Below are 25,364 nucleotides of genomic sequence, written 5' to 3'. Positions count from 1 at the left end.
TTTTTTTAAGCGCTACTCAAGACAGAGATGGCAGAAAGTGCATGTTTGTTTTCTTTAGCAATTTTACAGAAGCGTAACGTTTTGTTGATATTTCGAGTGCACAGTTTTGAGTGTAGAACTTTTGCAGTTCCGAATGATGTGTTACTCTTACCTTTATGAGCCAAAATGATGGTGTAACAGTTTCCACTGTTATAAAGAAAAAAAAAATGGAAGTGATCTCTCAATTGTGAAATGCATTAGTTTTTATGTCTATAGATTTTATTTAAGGCAAGCCATGTTGATTTGAGAAGGCTAAATTTATCAAACACTCATTGCCGCTGGCTACTTGGTTGTTACTTTAAAAACAAAAACTTGAATTTAACAAACATAAAATGTTCCAAACATATTTCCAAATTAACTTAATAAAGAAACAAACAAAAAGCTAGCCAATTTGCCATTAAAATCCAAAATTCATTATTTCATATTTCATATCTGCAACACAGGCTCTGTTCTGATAAGTTGTCGGAGAAGGGCAAGACTTGGGCCCTGAGCGTCTGGGCCTGTGTCAGACTCTATTCGTTCCCTCGTTTCAATAAAAGCTTTCTCTCTGCTCGGCAGGCCCCCAATCTGCCCGGACCCATATGCACCGGCATACCCAGACGCTACGCCCCTGATATAAATGTTTTACAGACTATAAGAAATAAAAGTAATCCCTTACTTTACTTTCTCAAGGGAAAGTAATTAAATTACAGTAACTAATTACTTAGTAACTAGTTACACCCAACACTGGATTTTCTCAGTATTTAGATTTTTTTTTTTTGCAACCTCAGATTTTCAAATAGTTGTATCTCAGCCAAATATTGTTTTTATTATTCAATTATTCAACGTTCAGACAAAAAATGTACACTTATGACTGGTTTTGTGGTCCGGGGTCAGGTATCAGGTATTTTTGAACAGCCTTCGTATCAGAAACGTGTCTGTGATGTCTTAAAGAAATTCTGCCTATGCAGGTTTAATGTGTCAGCATGTCTTTTTTTCATTTATTATTTAGGGATATAAGGGTCAGATGGGTCATCCTGGATATCCAGGAGATGAAGGTGGTATGGTAAGTGAAACTGTCAGCTGGGTTTCTGTTGTCACATGACCTTCACATTACATGTGCTTAAGGCAAAACACATAAATAAGCAATGAAGTCATTATCTAATTAAATAGGCAGTAATTTGCATACATTTCCAGAACAGAAATCTGAATATTGGAAAAAGCCAGGTTCAAAATTGTGTTTTCTTTTGCTGACATATTAAAGATTTTGGACATCTATATCTATTTTTTTCCACAGGATAATGTATAGCTGATAGTTTTAACAATATTGTTTCATATGCATTTTTGCTCTGAGATCTCATCTGTAGTGACAGGTCACTAATGATACTGTATATAAGACAAAATACAGATGTTTTACAGAGGATATATGCTGTATATGCTATGGATAAACAGTCTCTTCCATCTTGTTTCTGGCAGGGAGAGCGAGGACCACCAGGGCTGAATGGAACTCAGGGACATAACGGTTGCCCTGGAAACAGAGGAATCAAGGTAATGTAACATAAGATTATCATTGGAGATGCATCTCTTGGTGTTGTTTGTAGGAGTGCAATATTCTCCTCAGAATTTCTGGATTTATCTTAGTATGCAAGATACTAAAGTATGTCTTCATACACCTCTTGTAAATAGAACTTTAAACTGGTTCTTTTTCTGACAAAAATGATGAATCAGGTAATCAAATTGTTTATATAAAAATAAAATGGTTTAATATTTTGTTATTTGGTTCACATTTATGCATTAAATGTGGCTTACTAACTGTATGTCTGGATTTATGTCAGTGTTTAATGTTTCTAAACCGGATGAAATTGTTTCACAGCTGTGCTGAATAAAGGAAATGTTGTTAAATCTCATTTTAATAGGGCCAGAGAGGCTATACTGGAAATAAAGTGAGTAACAAGAGTTATTATTCTGTTTACTGGCTGTTAGCGCCATTATTGCTCCCACTCAAACAACTACTGTTAAAACTAAAATATACACTGAAATTGTATTTAATGAGTGCTTATTTTGCCATTTTCTTCTACAACTGCAAGTTGCACCTCAAAACAATGTATAGGTTTTTTAACTAGCATCTTTGTCTTGTTTAAATAGATAAATAAACATAAAATGGCATGCAATAAATATTTTTTTTACTTGTTTTACACATTACCAGGTTAAAAAATGTGAAATGTTTTGCTTAAAAGGTGCTAACATGTTCAGATTCTAAAGAATAATGATTTTTGCAGTTTTCACAAGGCAGTATTTGGTCTATTTTTCCCAAGCTGCAGATGTTATTTTTAAGGTCATAAAGAAGTACAAGTACAAGTTTTATTTATTCAGTGTTGTTGATTACTTCTCTAAACATGACTGTAAGTGTTTGTGACCCTTTGACCTCTGTCTGACAGGGCGAACATGGAGAGGATGGGCTGGATGGAGTAGATGGAGAACAGGTCACATCTTTATTTCTCTTTTTCTCTGCTATTTTCTACACTTACAGTCATAGTGTCATAAACCAAAAATTAAGTACTATATTAAAATCATATATAAATGTTTTGCATTCAAAATTGGAGTAAAGTTTGTTTATTCACAGTGGAAGTGAAATTATCAATGCAAAAGTAGGGTTGATATCCAAATGGAAATTGGCTTTTGATCTTTGTAAACCAGTTTGAGACTTGTTTTCTGTTTTTGTGCATGAAAATCATCAGATAAGCAAAGTCACCTTTGGTAAATGGATGCAAGAAAGTTCATAATACACATCATTTAATATGCATGAAAATGCAAATGATGTCTGATTTTTAAAAAATATCAGAATGAAAAAGCTTATATTTAATTATTTATACAGTATAACCAAAGATGGGTAGATTACTTACTAATTGTAATCTGTTACTGATTCCAAATTACATGTCAGAAATTGTAGTCAGTAATGTAATCTATTACATTTTAGGTAATTAAATCGGATTACTTTTAGATGACTTTTGACCTAACTCATTTAAACAGGATAATCTTGTACCTTAATGATGTAAAAATACAAAGAGTGAGAAAATTTTATTATTTCATTGTATTTAACAACATGAAGTGCATTAAACATTATATTACATCAAGGTTTCCCAAACTGGGGCTTGTAAAGGAACTGCAGGGGCTTTGTGAGTTTAATGAAAGGTTAACAAGTTATTAAATCATAAAAATGTAAAATTAAAACAAATCATTTTAAAATAACAATCAAAATACTGCACTTATTAAAAAAGATGAAATATTTAATGTTTACCAGCACGCCATATACCATTAACCAGTGTCAGAGAACCGTGAACATGCAAATGTGATACTTAATTATTAAAACATTTATTTGAAAACCTCAGGGGTACTTAAAGGGATCATTGATTATGATTTCACTTTTTTAACTTTAGTTAGTGCATGAACAATGCTTAAAGTTCAAAGCAATGGGAGGTGCTATCTTTTCCAGAATTTCTGATTGACCACCTCTTAAAAGTAAATATATTAGGTGAAAGAGGTTCAGATGACAAAAATTTTGAGAATGTAACAAGAATTTGGGCATTTTAATAGGTTTGAAAGACAAAAGCCTTTCAATAATTCATAAAAATACATAGTTAAATACCCTACTGAGTGATAATTCCAATAAAAACTAATGAGTTCATCAGTAGTTGATGCAATGTTGAAACACTTCTATTTTCAGGTGTCACACCTGAAATGATTTTTGTAAATTTGTTGGTCAGATACTGTGTCTATGTGTGAATGTCCACAAAATTTGACTTTCTGGATGTATATTACCCATAGACTATTTTAAAAATTAAATTTAGAAAGATAAAAAAAGAGGAAATGGAGAAAATCAATTTATTGCTATTGTGTGAAAAATATGTAATCATGTAATCATTAAAAAGGTATTTTAAAATGTAACTTACTCTAATTACAAGTACTTAATTTTTGGAAACTGATTACATAATCCAAATTACATCTAATCAGTTACTACCCAGCTCTGAGTATGACATTTCCTCTTTCAATGTATTTTTTCCCCATTTTGAGTAAGTTTGAGTACTTGGAAAAGTAGTAGGACACCCCTCCTCAGAAAGCAACTTGATTTAGAGGTATACTTGTACAAGTACAGTACTTGAAGTATATCCAATCCTATGTATGAGCAATTGTAATAATATAAATAGTATAAACAAATATTTGACTAATATCAATACACTGCAATAAATTAAACCCAATATAAGTGTCCTGAAACTGCTCAGTCGAGCACCGCATTCTCACTAAATGAGTTATTGAGTCATTCGAATGATTAACTGTGCTCTGTTTCTGTTTTGTACAGGGTGATGCTGGCCTAAATGGGCTTCCAGGACCTAAAGGAGACCTGGGCAATGCTGTAAGTACAATATCACACAAAGCTGTTTAGTCACAGCTGTCTACTTACTATATCTCTGTTAATATAAGCAGGAAAAAAAATGTAAAACCAACCCAGCGACCTCCTCACTATGTTATTCTGTCTTTTAGGGTATGAAGGGTTTCAAAGGAAGTCCAGGACCTAAGGGAGACATTGGAGTGAGAGGAGATCCTGTAAGTGTTCCTCTGTTTATACTAGTTGTTTTTTGCCATTGAGTTGATTTGTCTGTATATGATTTTCTGTTTATGTTAACAGGGCACACCGGGAATAGACAACACAATTCCAGGTTCAAGAGGCGAGAAGGGAGATACTGGGCTCCCGGTGAGGGTTTTTTATTTTTTACTGCTTCTGGAAAATGTTCACTCGATTTGTTTGTGTGAGAGCGGCAGAATGTTTCTGTTTCAGTAGCGATGTGTCATAAATCCGATGTTGTATAATTACATTCTTCCTGTGTTATTATGTATACACAGACTTCTGTAAAATCCTCCCCGTGGGATTTTGGGTTTTGCAGGCTGTCAGAGTTAGCACATTATAACACAGTTGTGATTAATTATATACTGTATGTTTAACACCACTAACACATCTGAGCAATTTGACACCGAGTGGACACGCTTGTTACAGTTCCCTCTCTAAAATGACTTTCTTCCTTGGCTGAAGTCACCAATTGTTCTCACTCTGATTTTTTTAATGAAGTTTAAGTTTAAGAATAAAGTTACCAAATATTAGAAACATATCCGACTTAGAACAACACTTTTCAGCATCTCAAAAGAAAGTGTGACCAGTTTTATTGAAAGTGTGTTATGTTTGTGTTCTGTTGTCAGGGTGACCAGGGGCCCATTGGACCCCAAGGCATCCCTGGAGATAATGGTGATTCTGTGAGTATTACCTGTACTAGTACTGTAGTAGCTAACTATATCTATAACTAAACTTACAGAAAAAAGGTTCAAAGCTGTCACAGATGCGGTATCAAAAGGTACAAAACCTAAAAGGTACATGTTTGTACTTTAAAAGTACAATGTGACCCTGGACCACAAAACCAGTCATGAGGGTCAATTTTTTTTTTTTTAATTAAGATTTATACGTCAACTGGAAATTGAATAAATAGCTTTTCATTGATGTATGGTTTGTTAGGATAGGGCAATATTTAGCCAAGATACAACTTCTGGAAAATCAAAGATATCGAAATATTGAGAAAATCATCTTTAAAGTTGTTCCGATTAAATTCTTAGCAATGCATATTAATAAGTTTTGATATGTTTGTGGTAGTAAATTTACAAAATGTCTTCATGGAATATGATCTTTACTTAATATCCTAATGATTTTTGGTAAAACAGAAAAATAATTTTGACCCATACAATGTATTTTGGCTATTGCTACAAATATACATGTGCTACTAAGGACTGGTTTTGTGGTCCAGGGTCACACATTAGTACCTGAACTGTACATACTATAATCTAGGGCTGCTCGATTATGGCAAAAATCATAATCACGATTATTTTGGTCAATATTGTAATCACGATTATTTAACATGATTATGACTGGGTCCAAAACTTTATATTAGTGATTAATTTAACGCTAGCAATACAAAAGAAAAAAAGATAATTAAAAAAAAGTGCCTTTCTTGAAAAAAACTAAAAAAAAAACTAAACAAAACTGAATATTTTTATGCAAGTACTTTTAACAGCCAACTACAGAAATTGAATGTAAAATAAAACAGCGTCTTCATATAAGAATTAAACATGCTTTTTTTTCTCTACAAAAGTCCTACATTCAAAAGCAGTGAGTGATTTTTCTCTTTGTATTTTTACGTTTTATGAATATTAAGCACAGGGACGGCAGAATAAATATTATTTGTTGCCGCTTTAAGAGCCACACGGATCCAATATACTGTTACGCACATATTTTCATTCTCAGCTGTTTATGATCATTTAAGTCATAACTAACAAGGGTTTACATGAATATTTACCAAGCGCCTCATTTTGAAATATTTTTGCGTGTATTTGACCGTTTAGGCGTGCACCTTGAGCTAAAAGATAACTTTACATGTCCGTGTTCTGCTCCATCTGTAAACGCATACACAGAACAGTGCAAGTTCTCTTTTTCACTTTTAAAAACACAACATCAAAGAAACATTAATAAATCAAGCATGTCCTGTTTTGTGAGAGTCACGTTACATGATTTTGCATGTGAAATTAGGCTTTTATGGAGGAGCGAAAGCTCACTGCTGGAAAGGGGGCGGAATGGGGCGCAATAATAGTTTCATCTCGATTACTGTATTTTTATGAACGTTCAAAGCCAAAATCGAAACTTAATTTTGTTTAATTGCACAGCCCTAATATAATCTCTTAAATGGTTTAAATCCCAGTTTGGTACTTTTTTTCTGAAAGTGTATAGTTTCTGTGCTATTCGGTGTCACACCATCCTAATCATTTTATTCAAAATAGACACATTCATTTGGTCAAAATTGACAGTAAAGACATTTATAATGTGGCAAAAGATTTGTTTTAAAAAATGCTGCTTTTTAAACTTTCTGTTCATCAAAGAATCCTGAGAAGACACTGTATTGTGGTTTTAACACTAAGCAGCGTAACCATTTTCAGCTGTGATAATAATAAAAAGGTTTCTTGCCAAGCATATTTGAATGATTTCTGAGGGATCATGTGACACTGAAGACTAAAGTAATGATGCTGACAATTCAGCTTTGCATCAGAGGAATGAATTGTTTTACAGTATCTTAAAATAGAAAACCGCAATAATAACCGTAATAATATTTCACATTTTTACTGGTTTTACTGTATTTTTGATCATAAGATACTGCAAAAAAATTTAATTATCTAACTGATTCCAAACATTTGACCATGATGGTCATGACATCTGACCTTCGGTGTGGGATATTTAATAAATATTGCCTGGATATTCTTTTTTTACCCTTCATAAAGTTTTATCCTTTAGATTAACTCCTCAATGTATTTTGGTAGGGTGCTCCAGGAAGAAAAGGCCCACCAGGATTTCCGGTAATGTAGCATGAAACATATACTTAGAATTCTGTTCTTTCATTTCTGTTCTATTTTATGTGTTCTTTTATGTATCATTCTTTTCTGCACTCTTAAAAATAAAGGTGCTTTAAAAGGTTCTTCACAGCAATGCCATAGATATAAGAATAATTTTTTTTTTACAAAGAACAATTCAGTTAAAGGTTCTTCAAAGAACCATCTCTTTCTTAACTTTTTATAATCTGAAGAACCTTCTTTCTCCACAAAGGAGCTTTTGTGAAACAGAAATGTTCTTCAGATGTTAAAGGGGTCATCTGATGCAAAACTAACTTTTCCATGTTGTTTGAACATTAATGTGTGTTGGTAGTTTGTGTACACAACCACCCTACAATGATAAAAATTCAACCAGTGGTATTTTTTTAATCTTTAAAAGTAATATCCCCTTCTTAAAATCAGGTCATTCTCAGCTTCTTGTCGTTGTGACGAAACACAGTTGATTGACATGAGTGCCTTACCTTAGACCCGCCCTCACCGAGCTGAAACAGTCCGAATACGATCACCATTGTGTGACTCAGGTGCAGAGGAAGACTCTAATTGAGCGATTGAGGTGTTCTGTTGTTGGATGTAAAAATGAACACAGCAGTAGTCATTTACTTCCGACATCTGAGCCGCTTAAGAGGCAGAGGACAACGTTACTTTAATTTTTAAAAGGAAAGCGCCGATCCCGATCTACATATGCGTCTATGTTCGTGTGAATCATTCGTGATGCAGCTTCACCCACAGCAGAAGTGAGTATAAGGGGTTTCTATGCATCTTTGCAAATGGCCTTTCTTAATAATGTGTTTGTTGGAAAGTTTCACAGATGAACGCGGCTAAATGCAACTAAATGCGGTTAAAGTAAACATTACAGCTCGTAATCCCTCAGCAGAGAGGGGCGGGGCGATATTTTGCTGATCTGATTTTGACAAGGTAAAAGGGTGTTTTTTTACACTACTATTGAAATTCTTTAACCAAAGTATATTAGAGACTTTTCATTAAGACCCTAAAGAATCATATGAACTTGTGGAAAATGGGCATCCGATGACCCCTTTAACGGTTCTTTATGGAACCATTTAGACAAAAAAGGTTCTTTTATGGCATCGTGAAGCACTTTAATTTTTAAGAGTTTAGTCTTGTAGTGTTTTAATCTATTCTTAATTCTAACATATTCTTTTGTTTATTATATTCTTGTATCTTGTTGTTGTTATTTATATAATTGTGTGTTATTATATTTTGTAATCGAATCTATTCTTTTTTCATTTATTATGTTAATCTCAAAACTTTTAGAAACGTAATGTTTTAAATATCCGATCTGTTCTATTTTGTTCTTTTCTAACATAGTCTTTTTCTAGTCTGTTCTGCTGTGGTAGCATGTGGTAAATATGTGTGTCTGTATAGGGTGAATCTTCAAATGAAAAAGGAGAAGCTGGACAGCCAGGGTCTCGTGGTTATCCTGGACAAGTGGTGAGAACTGGGACCTTTCATCCTTTTTTAAAAAAAAGAAACACACAGATAACTAATTTCTGACGTTAGTGTTTGATTCTATGAACTGTTATAGCTCCCTGATCTTTTTCTTTTTTTGTGTGTGTGTTCAGGGACCACCAGGTCCAAAAGGGACTCAAGGAGACAATGGTCCTCCAGGTGTACCTGGAATTCAGGTGTGTATTCAGTTTAAAGTAGTTGCATGTTTGTGTTTTAAGCATAGAGTACAAAACATATCATATAGAACACGAATGACTGTTGAGGGAACCATGTTTGCTTTCATAGGGTCCCTTTGGCCCACCTGGATCTGATGGTTCAAAAGGAGGTCGAGGATCAAGAGGGCCAAGGGTATGTAACACTGATGCATTGAAATTTTCTTCCTTTTCTTCTTTCTAATCCTGATTCTGTGAGAAATGCATGGGTTTGTTTCTTCATCAGAATAGATTTGGAGTGATTTAGCATTACATCACTTGCTCACCAATGCATCCACTGCAGTGAATGGGTACCAACAGAATGAGAGTTCAAACAGCTGATAAAAACTTCACAATAATCCACAAGTCATATTTAGAACAGTTTGGACTGTTTCCGCTTGTAAATGGATCTGTGCATATTTCTCTTCTGATTCACAAAAGACGATAAACATTATATGAATAGAGGACTTATATTTTAGCAACAGAAGGAACATTTTAAAGTTAAAAAACATGATGGATTTGTTTCTTACAAACATGCAGCTTTTCAATTTACAAGATGTTAATTGATGGACTGAAGTGGATTACTTGTAGATTATTGGGCTGTTTGTGACGGCACCCATTGACTGCAGATGGTCCATTGGTGAGCAAGTGATTTAATGCTAAATTTCTCCAAATCTGTTCAGATGAAGAAAAAAATCAAAATCTTGGATTTTTGTTTTTGGATGAACTATTCCTTTAATACTGGTCTCTAGCAGTGTTGGGGGTAACACATTACAAGTAACGCAAATTACTTTTTCCAAGTAACTAGTAAAGTAACGCATTACTTTTTAATTGACAAGAATCTGAGTTACTTTTTCAAATAAGTAACGCCAGTTACTTTCCCCCTCATTTATTAATTAAAAGCTTTCCTGTCTCCATGTTGAGCGAAATTGTGAGTAAGATGTTACTTTAGTTATAGAATAAATATGAACATGCATTAATTCATCTCACTCATTAAAAAAACAGATACAGTATTCCTCAAAATGAATAAAAACAGTAAAATTCAACGCAAACCTGCAATAATTAAATTTGTTAAATAATACAAATATCCTTTATGTATTTAATCCCATTTTATAAACCAATGTCTTTGCTGCCGACCTTCGATGATCCAATTCATCCATAATAATAAGCACAAATTACTCAAGATAATCTAACATTTGTTTTCCTTTTTTTTTTTTTTTTATTGCTGACGAGTTGACTTTTTTTCTTCTGCGGTCTCCTATACATACGTGAATTTACTTTTCTCTAAGCCTGAGGCTTTTGGTGTAAAAAGGCTTTTACATTTGTCAAAAATAGAACTTTTTATATTAAAAACAAACAAGCAAGTCCTACCCAGATTTACGATAAGTTACGCAAAAGTAACGTAACATATTACTTTCCATAGACAGTAACCAAGTAACGTAATTAGTTACTTTTTTAGCGAGCAACTCAATATTGTAATGCATTACTTTTAAAAGTAACTTTCCTCAACACTGGTCTCTAGAATATAATGTAATAGTGCTGAAGATTTTTCACTCTGTCCCTGCTTGTGTTTAGGGTCCACCAGGTGACCCAGGGCCCAAGGGAGCACTGGGAACAGAGGGATTCAGAGGGCCCTTGGTCAGTTGTTGCCTTAAAATGTTGATTTAAAAATGCCCATCTAAATAAAATGAAATAGTTTTGTGTGACTTTCCAGTCTAATGCATGACTTTGTACAAACAGGGTCAAGATGGAAGAGATGGATATGGACCTGCTGGGCCCAAAGGACACAAGGTACCTGTGCTATACGTACATGAATTTATTGAAAAATGCTGGGAAATTGAACTTAACTAAGAGTGTTCAAAATTTTCCAATATATGTTTTCATTTGAAACATGCTATGACTTACTGCACATCAAACTAGTGTGAAGCATGAAAATGTATGTGTACTTTTGTTTACGTTTGTAGATATTCAGCTAACAATAAAATTGCTTTCAGGGAAACCTTGGATACTTTGGCCTCCCTGGTTTGCAGGTGTGTTAAAGCTAGTTGAACATTTGTGACCCTGGACCACAAAACCAGTCATTTTTTGAAATTGAGATATATAATAAAGCATGATAAATAAGCTTTAAATGCATGTATGGTTTGTTAGAATAGGACAATATTTGGCCAAGATACCACTATTTGAAAATATGGAATCTGAGGGGAATGAGATAATAAAATAAATATTGAGGAAACTGCCTTTAAAGTTGGCCAAATGAAGTTCTTAGCAATGCATATTACTAATCAAAAATTAAGCTTTAATGTATTTATGGTAGGAAGTTTACAAAATATCATGAAACATGATCTTTAAGCCTAATGAGTTTTGGCATAAAAGAAAAATCGATAATTTTGACCCATACAATGTATTTTTGTCTACTGCTACGAATAAACCCATGCTACTTAAGACTGGTTTTGTGGTCCAGGGTCACATTTTCTGCTTGTAATCATGTAAATGTTAATAATAATAATACTTTTTAATGAATTTAACATTATGTAACAGTATTAATATCATTGATTATAATAATAGGGTGAAGATGGTACCAAAGGATCCAGTGGACTTAAAGGGCATAAAGGTTATCGAGGAAGACCGGTACACTATCATCTGATTTACTTTTTACTTATTTATTTAGTTAATGTCTAACATTGTGTTTTTAAATTGTATTAGTTTACTTAACGTTATAGAGAAGGTTCTAGATGTTTGCAGGATACTTGTTATGAAGTTATGCTGTATTATGTGTTGATGTGATCAGGGAAACGCTGGTCGTCCGGGTTTTCCAGGTACTCCAGGAGAGAATGGGATGGACGGACACAGGGTCAGTCATTAGCAAACACTTTCTTACATATTAAATAAATATTTATATGCATCACAAAAACTTTGTCAATTTAACCCTCTTGGCCTCTTCAGTCAGAACTTGTTTTAAGTTTTTGCAATTTTTTGCTTCATTGGAATGGGATGACACTTGATGACTTTTGTTGCATTAGCTGTGTGAACACACAACAACAAAACAAAACAAAATCATGGACATAATTCTATGGAAGCCTGTTTCTGCCACTAAATAAAAAATGTATAAAAGGTTTTGCAACTTATCTCACAGTTCTAACATTTTTTCTCAGAATTGTGAGATATAAACTCGCAATTTTGATAAAATAGGGATGCAATTGCGTGATATAAAACCGTCATATCAAGAGTTTTGAGATATAAACTCGCAATTCTGTGAACATATCAGTCTTTTTTTTCTCCTTAAAACTGGACTTTATAACTTGCAATTGTGAGTTAATATCTCGCAATTCTGAGGAAAAAAAAAGGCAGAATTTTGAGATACAAACTCGCAACTGTGAGAAAAATGTCAGGATTGCTTGTTTATATCACAATTCTGACTTCATTTCTCGCAATTGTGTGTTTATATCTCACAGTTCTGAGAAAAAAAAGGCAGTATTGCAAGTTTATATGATGCAATTGTGAGAAAAAATGTCGCAATTACCTTTTTAATTTTTTATTAAGTTGAAAAATAAATAAAAAATAACCCTTGGTACCTTTACAATTTTATATACGTCACAAAGTATGATCAAAATCCTCTTAAAATTTTAAATAATAATCAAAAATATATATTTTACATTGTTTTTTTGTTCAATTACATTACATTTCAAGGCTTTGGTCACTTTTGACCGCAAAGGTACCAAAAATGAAAGGGCTAATAAGTTTAATTACGGTAATCTCAATGGAAAATTATTTAAAAGCTCATAAATATTTTATAAATATTGCATGGTATCATAAAATCCCCTTGCAATTTTAAATAATAATAAAAATATATATATATTGAACAAAAATATATTACATTGATTTTCCAGAAACAATGAAGAGGCCCATAGAGTTAAGCTAATTTAAAAACGATGTACTTAGATGTTTCTGTTCATATTTATTTATCTGTTTTAATTTTTCTTTTTTCTTTTTTAGGGTGAAAAGGGACCTCCTGGAATCAGTCGGATGCCTGTAAGTTCATATTAACACAAATTATCTTTAAGTAGTATTAAATTACTTATCGGTTCCAAAAGTTTAATTGTTTTCCTTCTGTCTTCTTTTCTGCTTCTAAACATCAAGGAATGTGACCTGGTCGAATACATACGCAACAACTGTCGTAAGTTTAAAGGGTCCAATATCCAAAGAATGGCAAGCATAATGAATGCTAGTGATTTTTAATTAAAGTTATATTATTCTTCTTTTCACAATCCGCTGTATGTGCTTATTTTAAACCTTGAAATCATTTGAAATGCATCTAAATTTTATCTTTAATTTTGTCTCCACAGCTTGCTGCTCTGGTATGCTTTGCTTTACGTATATTTAACATTTCAATGCCTCATGTATCAGTAACAGTTTGTGAATAGTAAATAATTTTTTTTCTAAAATGCTTTCAGGTAATGGTACCCGGTGTCCAGTTTACCCCACAGACCTGGTGATAGCATTAGACATGTCTGCGGGTGTGACGACTCAAGCGTTTGAGCAGATGCGTTCTGCTGCTTTATCTCTACTAGAAGACATTTCCATTGCCGAAACAAATTGTCCGTGGGGAGCACGAGTGTCTGTGATCTCTTACAGCAGCGAGTCCAAAAACCTGATCCGTTTTGCAGACCACCTTAAGAAGAAGGCCCTTCTGGAAACTTTAAGAACATTCGCTCTAGAGAGAACCGCAAAAACCAGAGACATCGGACAAGCCATGAGCTTCGTGGCCCGGAACATCTTCAAACGTGCCCGAAAGGGCATGCTTATGAGGAAAGTAGCTGTGTTCTTCACAAACGGTCTATCGAGGGATGAATCGAACCTTGCAACAGCCATGTTAGAGTTCAAGGCTGCAAACATTGGCCTCGGTGTGATCGCCTTAAATCCTGCTGATGAAGTAAACCGAGCAATGCAGGTAAATGGGAAAACATTGGATTTAAATATCCACCTTCATTTATATTTCAAAGTCAAAGTCAGCTTTATTGTCAATTCTGCCACATGTGCAGGACACACAGATTATTAATATTCTCCACAGTAATAAACGGGAAAAGAACAGTGTTAATGTTGCAAAGTTCTTCAAATACAATTTCAGCTGTAAAACAGACAATAGTGTCACTATGCAACTCAATTTGATTTTGAGTGTGGATTCAGTTCATTTCAGTTCAGTAACCATATCAGTGTTGCAAAGTTAATCTGAAACAGCTCTATGGAGTGCAATAGCACCATTATTCAGTTCAGTGTTGATTCAGTTTAGCTCAATAATTGTGCAAATTGCATCAATTATAAAACAAGCATGATCCAGCTCTAAAGCAGCTCTACAAAAGTCAATAGTCTCAGTTCAATGTTGATTCAATTCAGTTAATCAATTCTGAAACAAGTTTGATTTAGCTATAAGCAGCTCTACTGAAAACAATATTGTTATTCAGCTCAAGTCAGTTCGGTTTTGATTCCATTCACTTTATTTAATTTACATTACATTACATTTAGACATTTAGCAGACGCTTTTATCCAAAGTGACTTACAAAAGAGGACAATGGAAGCAATCAAAAACAAAAAAACAATAACATGCAAGTGCTATGGCAAGTCTCATTTAGCCTAACGCAGTACACGTATCAAGGATTTTTTTATATTATGTAATAAATATAGAATAAATAGAATAAAAAAGAAAAAGCAAGCTAGTGTTAGAGGCCGAAAAATAGATAGAATACAACAAAAACAGAGAAGCTAGTGTTAGTTATTTATACATTTTTTTGTATTTTCTTTATTTCAATTATGAAAATAATGAATTTCAATTATGAAAATAATTTGAATGATCATTAGTGACTGTGATGACATAAAGAGCACTACACTCGTTTTGATAGCTAAAGCATAATCAAATGAGTTCAGATATTTAATAAACAAATATACAATATCTAGCATTTTGTGAGAACTTTTTGCAGATTTCTGTGCCTTCAGATTTCCATGGAATTGTAATGTTGTCATTCCCAAAGTTCTCCACATCTATTTGCAAATTGGTAATTTCTACCTCAAATGTCTGTCTCAGGTTGACGACACAGGAAGCTACATTGTCGTTGATGGCAGAGGAGTAAATCGCATTAAACAGTGCATCATTTGTTTCGGTAAGCTACAGTGCAGACATTCAAACATTCAAGCATTCGAACATTTAAAGCTGTGAAGCAGTGAGGGCTCTGTCCCAAAACCCATATAGGCAGCATTTTAAGTAGTCATAGACACGCTTCATGCTTTCCAGTGCAAAGTGTAATCTGTTCCAAAATGTAAGCAGCATTGCGCTACTTCCAAAAATACCTAATTTGATAAAATATTATGTTATTATTAGAGTATTAGCAATGTCAGCAAGCCAGCTTCCCACTGAGAAGTCAGTCCCACAATGCATTGCAATAAGCTCAGTAGAATCTGTGATGGTGGACGAAGTTACAGAAATGTTGATTCTAAATCCCCCAAAAATGCATGTTTTTACCCATCTTTGTGTGCATTACCAAGCATTGTGTAGTTTTTGCTTATTAGGGTATCATCTTAGCAACATGAGCATGCCAACTTCCCAATGAGAAGTCAATCCCATAATGCATTGCAACAAGCTCAGTAAAAATCCATCTATAATGGTGGACAAAGTTAAATAATTGTTTACTGTGAATCCAAAAAGTGCATATTTTGACCAATATTTGTGTGCATTAATAATTGTATGCATATTAGAGTATTATGTCATTATCTTAGCAATGTCAGCAAGCCAACTTCCCAATGAGAAGTCAATTCCACAATGCTCAGTAACAAGCTCAGTAAATATCCATCTATGATGGTGGATGAAGTTACTGAAAAGTTGATTCTAAATCTCCCCAAAATGCATGTTTTTACCAATCTTTGTGTGCATTATGTATTTTTATGCTTATTAGGGTATCATACTACTATCTTAGCAACATCAGCATGCCAACTTCCCAATGAGAAGTCAATCCCATAATGCACTGCAACAAGCTCAGTACAAATCAGTCTAATAGTGGATGAAGTTACAGAAATGTTCTAAATCCCCTAAAAATGCATGCTCTAACCAATATTTGTGTGCAGAATTTATTTTTATGCTTATATAAGAGTATCATGCCATTATCTTGCCAACATCAGCATGCCAACCTCCCAATGAGAAGTCAATCCAACAATGCATTGCAACAAACTCAGTAAATATCCATCTATGATGGTGGACGAAGTTACAGAAAAGTTGATTCTAAATCCCCTAAAAATGCATATTCTGACCAATATTTGTGTGCAGAATTAATTTTATGCTTATTAGAGTATCAGGCCATTATTTTGGCAACATCAGCATGCCAACCTCTCAGTGAGAAGTCAATCCCATAATGCAGGGGTCACCACACTCGGTCCTGGAGGGCCGGTGTCCCTACAGAGTTTAGCTCCAACCCTAATCAAACACACCTGAACCAGCTTATCAAGGTCTTGATAGGTATACTTGAAACTTCCAGGCAGCTGTGTTGAGGCAAGTTGGAGCTAAACTCTGCAGGACACCGGCCCTCCAGGATCAAGTTTGGTGACCCATGCCATAATGCATTGCAACAAGCGCAATAAAAATTCATAATGGTGGACAAAGTTAAAGAGTTATTTACTGTTAATCCAAAAAGTGCATATTTTGACCAATATTAGTGTGCGTTATTAATATTATGCGTGTTAGAGTAATATGTCCGCATGCCAGCTTCCCAATGAGAAGTCAGTCCCATTATGTATTGCAACAAGCTCAGTACAAATCAGTCTAATAGTGGATGAAGTTACAGAAATGTTCTAAATGCATGCTCTGACCAAAATTTGTGTGTAGAGTTTATTTTTATGCTTATTAGAGTATCATGCCATTATATTAGCATTCTCAGCATGCCAACTTTCCAATGACTATTCAATCCCATAATGCATTGCAGCAAGCTCAATAAAAAAACATGTTTTAACCTATGTGTGTGTGCTGCCAGTCTGAAGTGTTCCAAATCAGTCATTTTTGAGGTTCCATTCCCATCAGAATGCGTCCTTCTGTAGGCAAGTTTTGGATCATTAATGTCTTTAATTACAAGCCAAGCATTTTTATTCTCTTCCCAGATCGTTGTAACCCAGACCCAGTGTGTGGTGTAATTCTGCGGCCTCCACCTCTACAGATGGATTTGGACCTGTCTGTGCTGCTGGATGGCTCTGATAACCTGAACACTCAACAGTATATAAACGCAAAGGAGCTTCTGCTCTCTCTGTTGGACCAGATCAGTGTGAGCAGTGAGCCGAGCAGCGCAGACAGGAAAACCAGAGTGTCCGTCTACCAGCAGAGCTCCATTTACGGCTCCTCTTACGTCAACGAAGAGTTCAGCTTCACTAAATTTAAAGATCGCAATATCATGAAGAGGCATATTACTAGTACAGTGAAGCAAGTGGGTGGGACATCCCATCCTGAGTTTGCTTTGGAGTGGCTGATTACTAATGTTATACTTAGAGCAGAAAGACCACGAAGCAAACGAATGGTCATGGCTGTTTTTGGCGAAGACTCTGAACACAGCAAAACTCAGCTTGAATATTTGTCTAGACTGTGTAGGTGTCAGAATGTTGTTATGTTTATCCTCATGGCGGGGCAGAGATTCGACTGGACACAGATGGAGGAGCTCATTAGTTCTCCACTGGAGCAGCACCTGGTATTCCTGGATGACAGAGATTATAGCACACGCTTTGCTTACGCCTTCCTGAATATGCTCCACAGTAAGATCTACATCATTTATATTTATATGATTTATACATCTGAAAGCTGAATAAATAAGCTATCCTTTGATATATAATTTATAATAGGACAACATTTGGCTGAGACAACTATTTGAAAATCTGGAATCTGATCAAGATATTAAGAAAATCACCTGTAAAGTTGTCCAAATGATGTTCTTAGCAATATTACTAGTCAAAAATTAAGTTTTGATATATTTACACTAAGAATTTTACAAAATATGTTTATGGATGGCATAAAAGAAAAATGTTAATTTTGACCCATACAACGTATTTTTGGCAATTGCTACAAATATACCTGTGCTACTTAAGACTGGTTTTGTGGTTCAGGGTTACATATTTGTTAATATCTCAAGCAACATGCTGTAGCAATTTGTCACTCTTCAAGTAGTATTTACCCAACAGTCTTATTTATTATTTTATTATAGTTTTTATGTTTAGTTTCAATGTAATTTTTAAGTTTAAGTCATTTTGTTTTTTAATGTGGCAAATAGCCCCAAAATTGTCTATATTATCTGCTTTCCTCTGAAATTTAACAAATGCAATCATCCTCTTTTGTCATTTGCATATATAACCCAAAAAATATTTTTATTCAATTATTTTAGTTTTATTAATATGTTGAAATCATTATTATTATTTTTTTTCTATTTAATTTTAGTAAAGTTTTAGTAATGTTCTGTTTTTTTTTTTTTTTTGTCTTTTTTTTTATCTTGTGCTTTTGTCATTGCTGCGTGCATATTGAGTTGTGCATATTGTTTTTTTATTTAATTTAATTCATTTCATTTTTTTGGTCATTGTCAATTTTTTTTTAATAAATCAGAATGAGTATAAGTTATACTTTTTCGCTGCTACATGCATATTGAGTTATGCATATTTTCTTTAAAGTCTTTTTGTTGAATTTGTTGATGTTTTTTTATTTTTCAAAAGTTTTTTTAATAAGTCCATTTTAAAAAAACTAGCTTAAAGAAGTTCACTTCCAAAACAAAAATTTACAGATAATTTACTCACCCTCTTGTCATCCAAGATGTTCATGTCTTTCTTTCTTCGGTTGTAAAGAAATAGTTTTTAGCCAAAAAAAGATCTTATCTAGCAAAACAATTGTTTATTTTCTAAAAAGAAAAGGCAATTTATATTTATTTTTTAACCTCAAATTCTTGTCTTGTCTCTGCGTGTACTCTGTGTATTCTGGTTCAAGACAATTTGGGTATGTCGAAAAACTCCCATCTCATTTTCTCCTCCAACTTCAAATCGTCCTACATCACTGCAGAAGTACTGACCAAGTGTTTACAAAGTGATGGTTCAAAGACATTTACAAAACAAGATAAAACAGCGATGTAGGGTGATTTTAAAGTTTGAGGAGAAAATTTGATTGGAGTTTTTGGACATACCCTAACCGTCTTAAAGCAGAATACAGAGGTTTTTTTTTTTGTTTTTTGTTTTTTTGTTTTTTTTAAGAAAATAACCAATCGTTTCACTAGATAAGACCCTTTTTGTTCGGACCTTTGAAGCTGCATTTAAACTGCATTTTGAAAGTTCAAATTCGCAGGCACCATAGAAGTCCAATATATGGACTGAAATGTTTTCCTCAAAAAACACAATTTCTTTATGACTGAAGAAAGAAAGACATGAACATCTTGGATGACAGAGGGGTGAGTAAATTACCTGTAAATTTTTGTTGTGGAAGTCAACTTCTCCTTTAAGTTTATTTTTTATGTTTTATTTCACTTAACATTTAAGTAATAACATTTTCTTGTTGTTTTGCAGGAGGAATCTTACCCCAGGCAACAATACAGCCTCGTGACTGTCGTGACTTTCTGCCGAGGCCTGGTGAATCTGGACCACAAACCCCGGACAGGTAATGTGATTTACCAAAAACAGTGTTAGATTTAAAATGACAATATTGCTGTGTTGTCAGTATCGTATATTTTCGAAACCATCTGGTTGTAGCAATAGAAGCATTTTTTTGGCATGCTTTTGTGTGGTGTGACAATCCAGTATGTGCAGTCCAGAAAGTATGCGCTCAAAAATCTAAATGTTTTAGAGTCTAAAAATGTTATCTTACTGACTTTTAAACCTCTGCACGGTGCAAAACTTGTAGGCCGTGCTTGGGTCCATCAATGGCTGCTTGCATCTCTATTCACTGTTTTTTTTCCTACTTGATTAATCAAAACATAAGAATTATTGTCTATGCAATAAACCATATTTTTTTTAATCACACATAAAAACACAAACAGATGCTGAAATATTGAACACTAATTAGCTGTACAAGACACATTCTGTGCTTTTTAATGAAACAAATCCTTATAACTGTTTCAGAGATATTCTGCCCACTGAAGCACCCACCCAAGAGCCCATCACAACAGAGGAACCTTTGGAGGAATATGTTTATGATGAGCAAAACACAGAACCAGTCACTGAACCCAGTCAACTTGATGACACTGAACCATTTACAGAAGAGCACAAAGAAGTCCAAACTGAGCCCCCAAAGACTAAAGGTGATGAATCCAGATCTTATTGTTCAAATGAACCCTTGTTTTAAGTGCTCTACCTTTTTTTTTTTTTTTTTTGGAGTTGCACATATCTCTGGCGCGGTTACTGTATCCTCACTCACATTAAAAATGCACAAGCTGTTTTTATGCTGTTTCAGTATTCAGTGCCGCAGGGAAATACTGGAGTGTACTGTTTGCTTCCAACAGCACGTTGCTTCCTTGAGAAAGATGTTGGCCGTGTGTGTGGATCGTATCTGTCCAGATGGTACTACAGCCAGCAGACTAAGAAATGCATCCACTTCTGGTACGGTGGTTGTGGCGGAAATGAAAACCAATTTTTGACGGAGGACGAGTGCGTTAGGGAATGTGTGTCTACAGGTAAATTTAACAAACTTGCTTATTGATTTTTAGGCTATAATCCATATTTTTATTGATGTACAGTTTAATTATTTACTTTTTTTATTTAACCCTTGTGCATTGCTGAAAATCCTTTACCTAACCTTTACCTTTACTTTGGTCCCAGTCAATAATGCTTAAAAATGTTTTTAAAACACTCATTATGCCATATTATCACCAAATCTTGGATTTAGTCATTTTGACAACTTGTTTCCTTTCAATTAGCAAAAAACATTTTTCTTGGCAATATTCACTCACTGAGGTGCAAAATCTCAGATCAGAGAGGCCTATGATTTGTTTAAAAAAGAAATACAAAATATGTGTTAATTATATAAACATTTTAGTTGATAGAAAGATTGAATCCAATATTGGGGGGGAACTGGGAACACCACAAGCATAACAAGGTGGGAAAAATCATTAAAAGGTATAGAAATTATCTATATTTTGGGGGGAAATTGTTATGTCATATGTGAGCAAAGTCAATAGGTGTTGCGTATGAAAATTTAAAATATCTCTGGGCCAAAATGCCCAGATAATAAATAATTATTATTATTTTAATATGAAGTGCATTAATATATTAAAGTTTTAATGCATGAATTCCTCTTTTACATACACTACCAGTCAAAAGTTTTAGGGCAGTCTTAATTTATTTTGATAAAAAATACAGCAAAACCAGTAACATTGTGAAATATTTTTACTATTTAAATTAAATGCCTTCCATTTATATTGCTTTCTATAATATATTTTAAAACGTAATTAATACTTTTATTTTCAGTATGCTTTAAATTGATCAAAAGTGATGATAAGGACATTTATAATGTTACAAAAGATTTCAATTTTAGATAAGTGCTGTTCTTCTGAACTTTCTATTCATCAGAGAAACCTGAAAAAATTTTACTCAGTTGTTTTCAACATAATTATAATATTAATAAACGTTTTTTGAGCAGCAAATCAGAATATTAGAATGATTTCTGAAGGATTGTGTGACTGGAGTAATGATGCTAAAAATTCAGTTTTGAAACCACTGGAATAAATTACATTTTAAAATGTATTCAAATAAAAAACACTATTTCAAATAGTAAAACTATTTCAAAATGTTACTGTTTTTGCTGTGCTTTGGATCAAATAAATTCAGGCTTAGTGAGCAGAAAAGACTTCTTTAAAAAACATTACATTTAAAAATCTCACTGTCCAAAAACTTTTGACTGGTAGTGTATAGGAATTTAATCATTTATAATAATTGCATTAAATAATTTTCAAACTTCCTCCACAGAAGCTGAAAATCTTTCAAAGGATGATTCCAGTATCAAAGGTAAAGACACATTTACTGTTGCCATAGACTATTATTTTTATATAAAGCTAATTACAATTCCTATAACCTAACCTAAACCATAAAATATTTTGATTTAACATTAGATTTAAAGAAAATAATTGCATTAGGAGTTATTATTATTATTATTATTAAATTTATTTGTACCTTTTTTTTTTTCCAAATGAAGATGCATGCATCCATGATTTACTAAAACAATCTTGCAAATCAACTATAAAGTTATTGCTGAATTCAAAATGCATAGTGAAATCCAAGTAATAAAAATGTGACTTTTTCAAACTTCTCAGCCTGTTTATCATTGTGTGTATCTTACAACTTTATTTCTATTTTTGTCCTGCTCGTAGACATTTGCCAGCTCAAATCTGACCCAGGACCTTGCTCAAACTTTTCAGTGAAATGGTACTTCAACGCCCGCCAGTGCATCCAGTTCTGGTACGGAGGCTGTGACGGAAACGGCAACAGGTTTGACACTCAGGAGGACTGTGAGCTTCGCTGTCTCCGGGCCAAAAAAGTATCTGCAAACATCTGAACTGTGATATCTAATGAATTTACATAGAATTCAGAATCCATTTATTGTACTTTTGGCAGCTTCTGGATTCATCACCATATTCTTATCACGATTGTCAAATGGCAGCCTTTGAAGCAGTTATAGCTAAATGTATTTGTATATTTAGCTACATTTGAGAGAAAGATTTGATTACAAGAGCAGAATTTGGTGAAGTTTATAATGATGCACAAGAAAGAACTGCAAAATAATTCAGTTTCATTCATTTCAACCATTGCTTGATTAAGCAAGTAGATCCACCCTAAACTCACTCTGTTCACTCAGACAATGTTGTTGCACAGCTTAAACGCACAGATTGCAATTTCTATTTGGTGCTTCACAAAATTCCTTGAGTAAATTGGCCATGTTTTTTTTTTTTAATGCACATTGTCATCAAGACGACTGTTAAGGGGAATAAAAACACTATGAAAATAAGAATGTGTTGTACACATTTCTTTTCAACAAATCTCTTTTTTTTCCCTAATAAGTGTTTCTGGAAAACCCCTGAATATTAAACCAAAAAAACAGTACAAACCGTTAACATTTTTAGGGGATACCGGTCTTTTTTAAATCTTAAGACTTAAGGCAAGACACTGCAGGTGAATAGGGCAAAAAATTAACTAATAGTTATTGCCATACTTACCCAGTTGATTGATTACATTGGTAATTGCAAACATTTTTTGTATTACAAGTTTTCTAAAATGTTTTAATATGCAAATTAGGTATTATTTCATGAAATATGCTCTAATTTGCATACATTTCAAGTACAAAAATCTTAACACTGGATGTAGTCAATTTCAAAATTCATTTTTGGACATATTAGAGTCAAATGTTTTTACAGAGGGAATTTTGGGTATCTCATTTTGTCAGTCCATAATTCAGAAAATACTTAGAACAGGCAGCAAACAATATATATATATATATATATATATATATATATATATATATATATATATATATATATATTGGGGGGGATTAAATGTTGTATACAATCAAGCAAATTATATATTAACAAATTCCTCTGTAAAAACCTTCAGGATATAGACAGGAATAAAAATGTAAAGTTTGGTGTGTGTAAGTGCTACTGAAATGGAGATTTATGGCTCAGTGTAGGAGAAAAAACTCATTTTGAGAAAACAGCCTTTAAAAATATGTATTGTAATTTAATTCTATTGACACAAATAGATAAAGTGCTATAAAAGAAACACTTAAAGGTGTCTTTTAGATATTTTCTAGTCTGAAAAAACACTTTATGAAAAAACAAAAAGCCCAAAATCACAAACTTGACAGGTGCATGAAAAAAAATTGTTTAAAACACTAAAAATTATATTGTAGGTTAAGTACTCAAAAACAGTAACCGTAAATTTTCCTGCCAAAATTATTACACTTTTCATAGTCTGATCTACGCTTGCTTGCTTTTTAAGGGTTAAGATGCATGCCAGAAGAGGGCTTATGTTGAGCTGAAAATTTTGCATTACATCACTTGCTCACCAATGGATCCTCTGCAGTGAATGGGTGCCGTCAGAATGAGAGTCCAATAAAAAACAAAAATCCTCTATCCATATTGCTTTGTCAAGTGAAAAAGTTTTCTTTTTTAATCAGAGATGCAGTTTGAAGTGAAAAAAAAGATGTATTTGCTTCTTACAAACACAGCTTTTGACTTCATAAGATGTTAAGTGATGGTCTGGAGTGGTGTGGATTAGTTGTGGATTATTGTGATGTTTTTAATAAACTGTTTGGACTCCCATTCTGATGGCACCCATTCAAAACTCAGAAGCAAATTATGTAATGCTACATTACTCCAAATCTGATGAAGATACAAACTCATCTACAGTCAAGCCTGAAATTATTCATACCCCTGGCAAATTCTGATTTAAAGTCACTTTTATTCAACCAGCGTTTTTTTTAAAATTATTATTAGAAATGACACCGATGTCTCCCAGAAGATAATAAGACGATGTACAAGAGGCATCATTGTGTAGGAGAAAAAACTAATTTTGAGAAAAAGGCCTTTAAAAATGTATATTGAAATTGAAATCGATTGACACAAATAGATAAAGTGCTATAAAAGAAACACTTAAAGGTGTCTTTTAGATATTTTCTAGTCTGTGTTTCATAAAAACACTTTATGAAAAACCAAAAAGCCCAAAATCTCAAACTTGACAGGTGCATGAAAAAAATTTGTTTAAAACACTAAACATTATATTGTAGGTTAAGTACTCAAAAACAGTAATAGACTGATCTAAACAGTTCATAGTCTGATCTACGCTTGCATGTTTTCTTAGGATTAAATGCGTGCCAGAAGAGGGTGCCGTTTCATGTTTTTAATGCTGAAAATATTGCATTACATCACTTGCTCACCAATGGATCTTCTGCAGTGAATGGGTGCCATCAGAATGAGAGTCCACTATCCATATTGCTTTAAGTAAAAAAGTTGTCTTTTTTTTTAAATCAGAGATGCAGTTTGAAGTAAAGAAAAAGGATTTGCTTCTTACAAACACACAGCTTTTGGTTTCATATGATGTTAAGTGATGGTCTGGAGTGGTGTGGGTTATTGTGATGTTTTTATCAGCTGTTTGGACTCTCATTCTAACGGCACCCATTCAATATAGAGGATCCATTGGTGAGCAACTAATGTAATGCTACATTTATCCAAATCT

At 33.5% G+C, this 25,364-nt stretch overlaps 1 protein-coding gene across 1 annotated transcript in view; it reads left to right on the top strand.

Moving 5' to 3' along the window:
- Positions 1–23,142, top strand: part of LOC141325164 (collagen alpha-6(VI) chain) — a 36,019-nt gene extending 12,877 nt beyond the window's left edge. Inside the window, exons 14-41 of the mRNA XM_073833667.1 lie at positions 1,031–1,084; positions 1,495–1,566; positions 1,935–1,961; positions 2,457–2,501; positions 4,376–4,429; positions 4,558–4,620; positions 4,703–4,768; positions 5,269–5,322; positions 7,426–7,461; positions 8,878–8,943; positions 9,075–9,137; positions 9,247–9,309; positions 10,728–10,790; positions 10,893–10,943; positions 11,147–11,182; positions 11,718–11,780; positions 11,941–12,003; positions 13,146–13,181; positions 13,290–13,326; positions 13,496–13,507; positions 13,604–14,100; positions 15,229–15,304; positions 17,286–17,927; positions 19,710–19,800; positions 20,262–20,440; positions 20,642–20,812; positions 22,104–22,142; positions 22,505–23,142. Of these exons, the coding sequence (XP_073689768.1) occupies positions 1,031–1,084; positions 1,495–1,566; positions 1,935–1,961; positions 2,457–2,501; positions 4,376–4,429; positions 4,558–4,620; positions 4,703–4,768; positions 5,269–5,322; positions 7,426–7,461; positions 8,878–8,943; positions 9,075–9,137; positions 9,247–9,309; positions 10,728–10,790; positions 10,893–10,943; positions 11,147–11,182; positions 11,718–11,780; positions 11,941–12,003; positions 13,146–13,181; positions 13,290–13,326; positions 13,496–13,507; positions 13,604–14,100; positions 15,229–15,304; positions 17,286–17,927; positions 19,710–19,800; positions 20,262–20,440; positions 20,642–20,812; positions 22,104–22,142; positions 22,505–22,689 (2,904 nt within the window). The 3' untranslated portion in view covers positions 22,690–23,142. The remainder of the gene's footprint in view (positions 1–1,030; positions 1,085–1,494; positions 1,567–1,934; positions 1,962–2,456; positions 2,502–4,375; positions 4,430–4,557; positions 4,621–4,702; positions 4,769–5,268; positions 5,323–7,425; positions 7,462–8,877; positions 8,944–9,074; positions 9,138–9,246; positions 9,310–10,727; positions 10,791–10,892; positions 10,944–11,146; positions 11,183–11,717; positions 11,781–11,940; positions 12,004–13,145; positions 13,182–13,289; positions 13,327–13,495; positions 13,508–13,603; positions 14,101–15,228; positions 15,305–17,285; positions 17,928–19,709; positions 19,801–20,261; positions 20,441–20,641; positions 20,813–22,103; positions 22,143–22,504) is intronic.
- Positions 23,143–25,364: the final 2,222 nt, after the last annotated feature.

This window comes from Garra rufa, chromosome 2 (assembly GCF_049309525.1).
Source record: "Garra rufa chromosome 2, GarRuf1.0, whole genome shotgun sequence".
NCBI lineage: Eukaryota > Metazoa > Chordata > Actinopteri > Cypriniformes > Cyprinidae > Garra > Garra rufa.
This window is presented reverse-complemented; position numbering and strand designations above follow the sequence as displayed.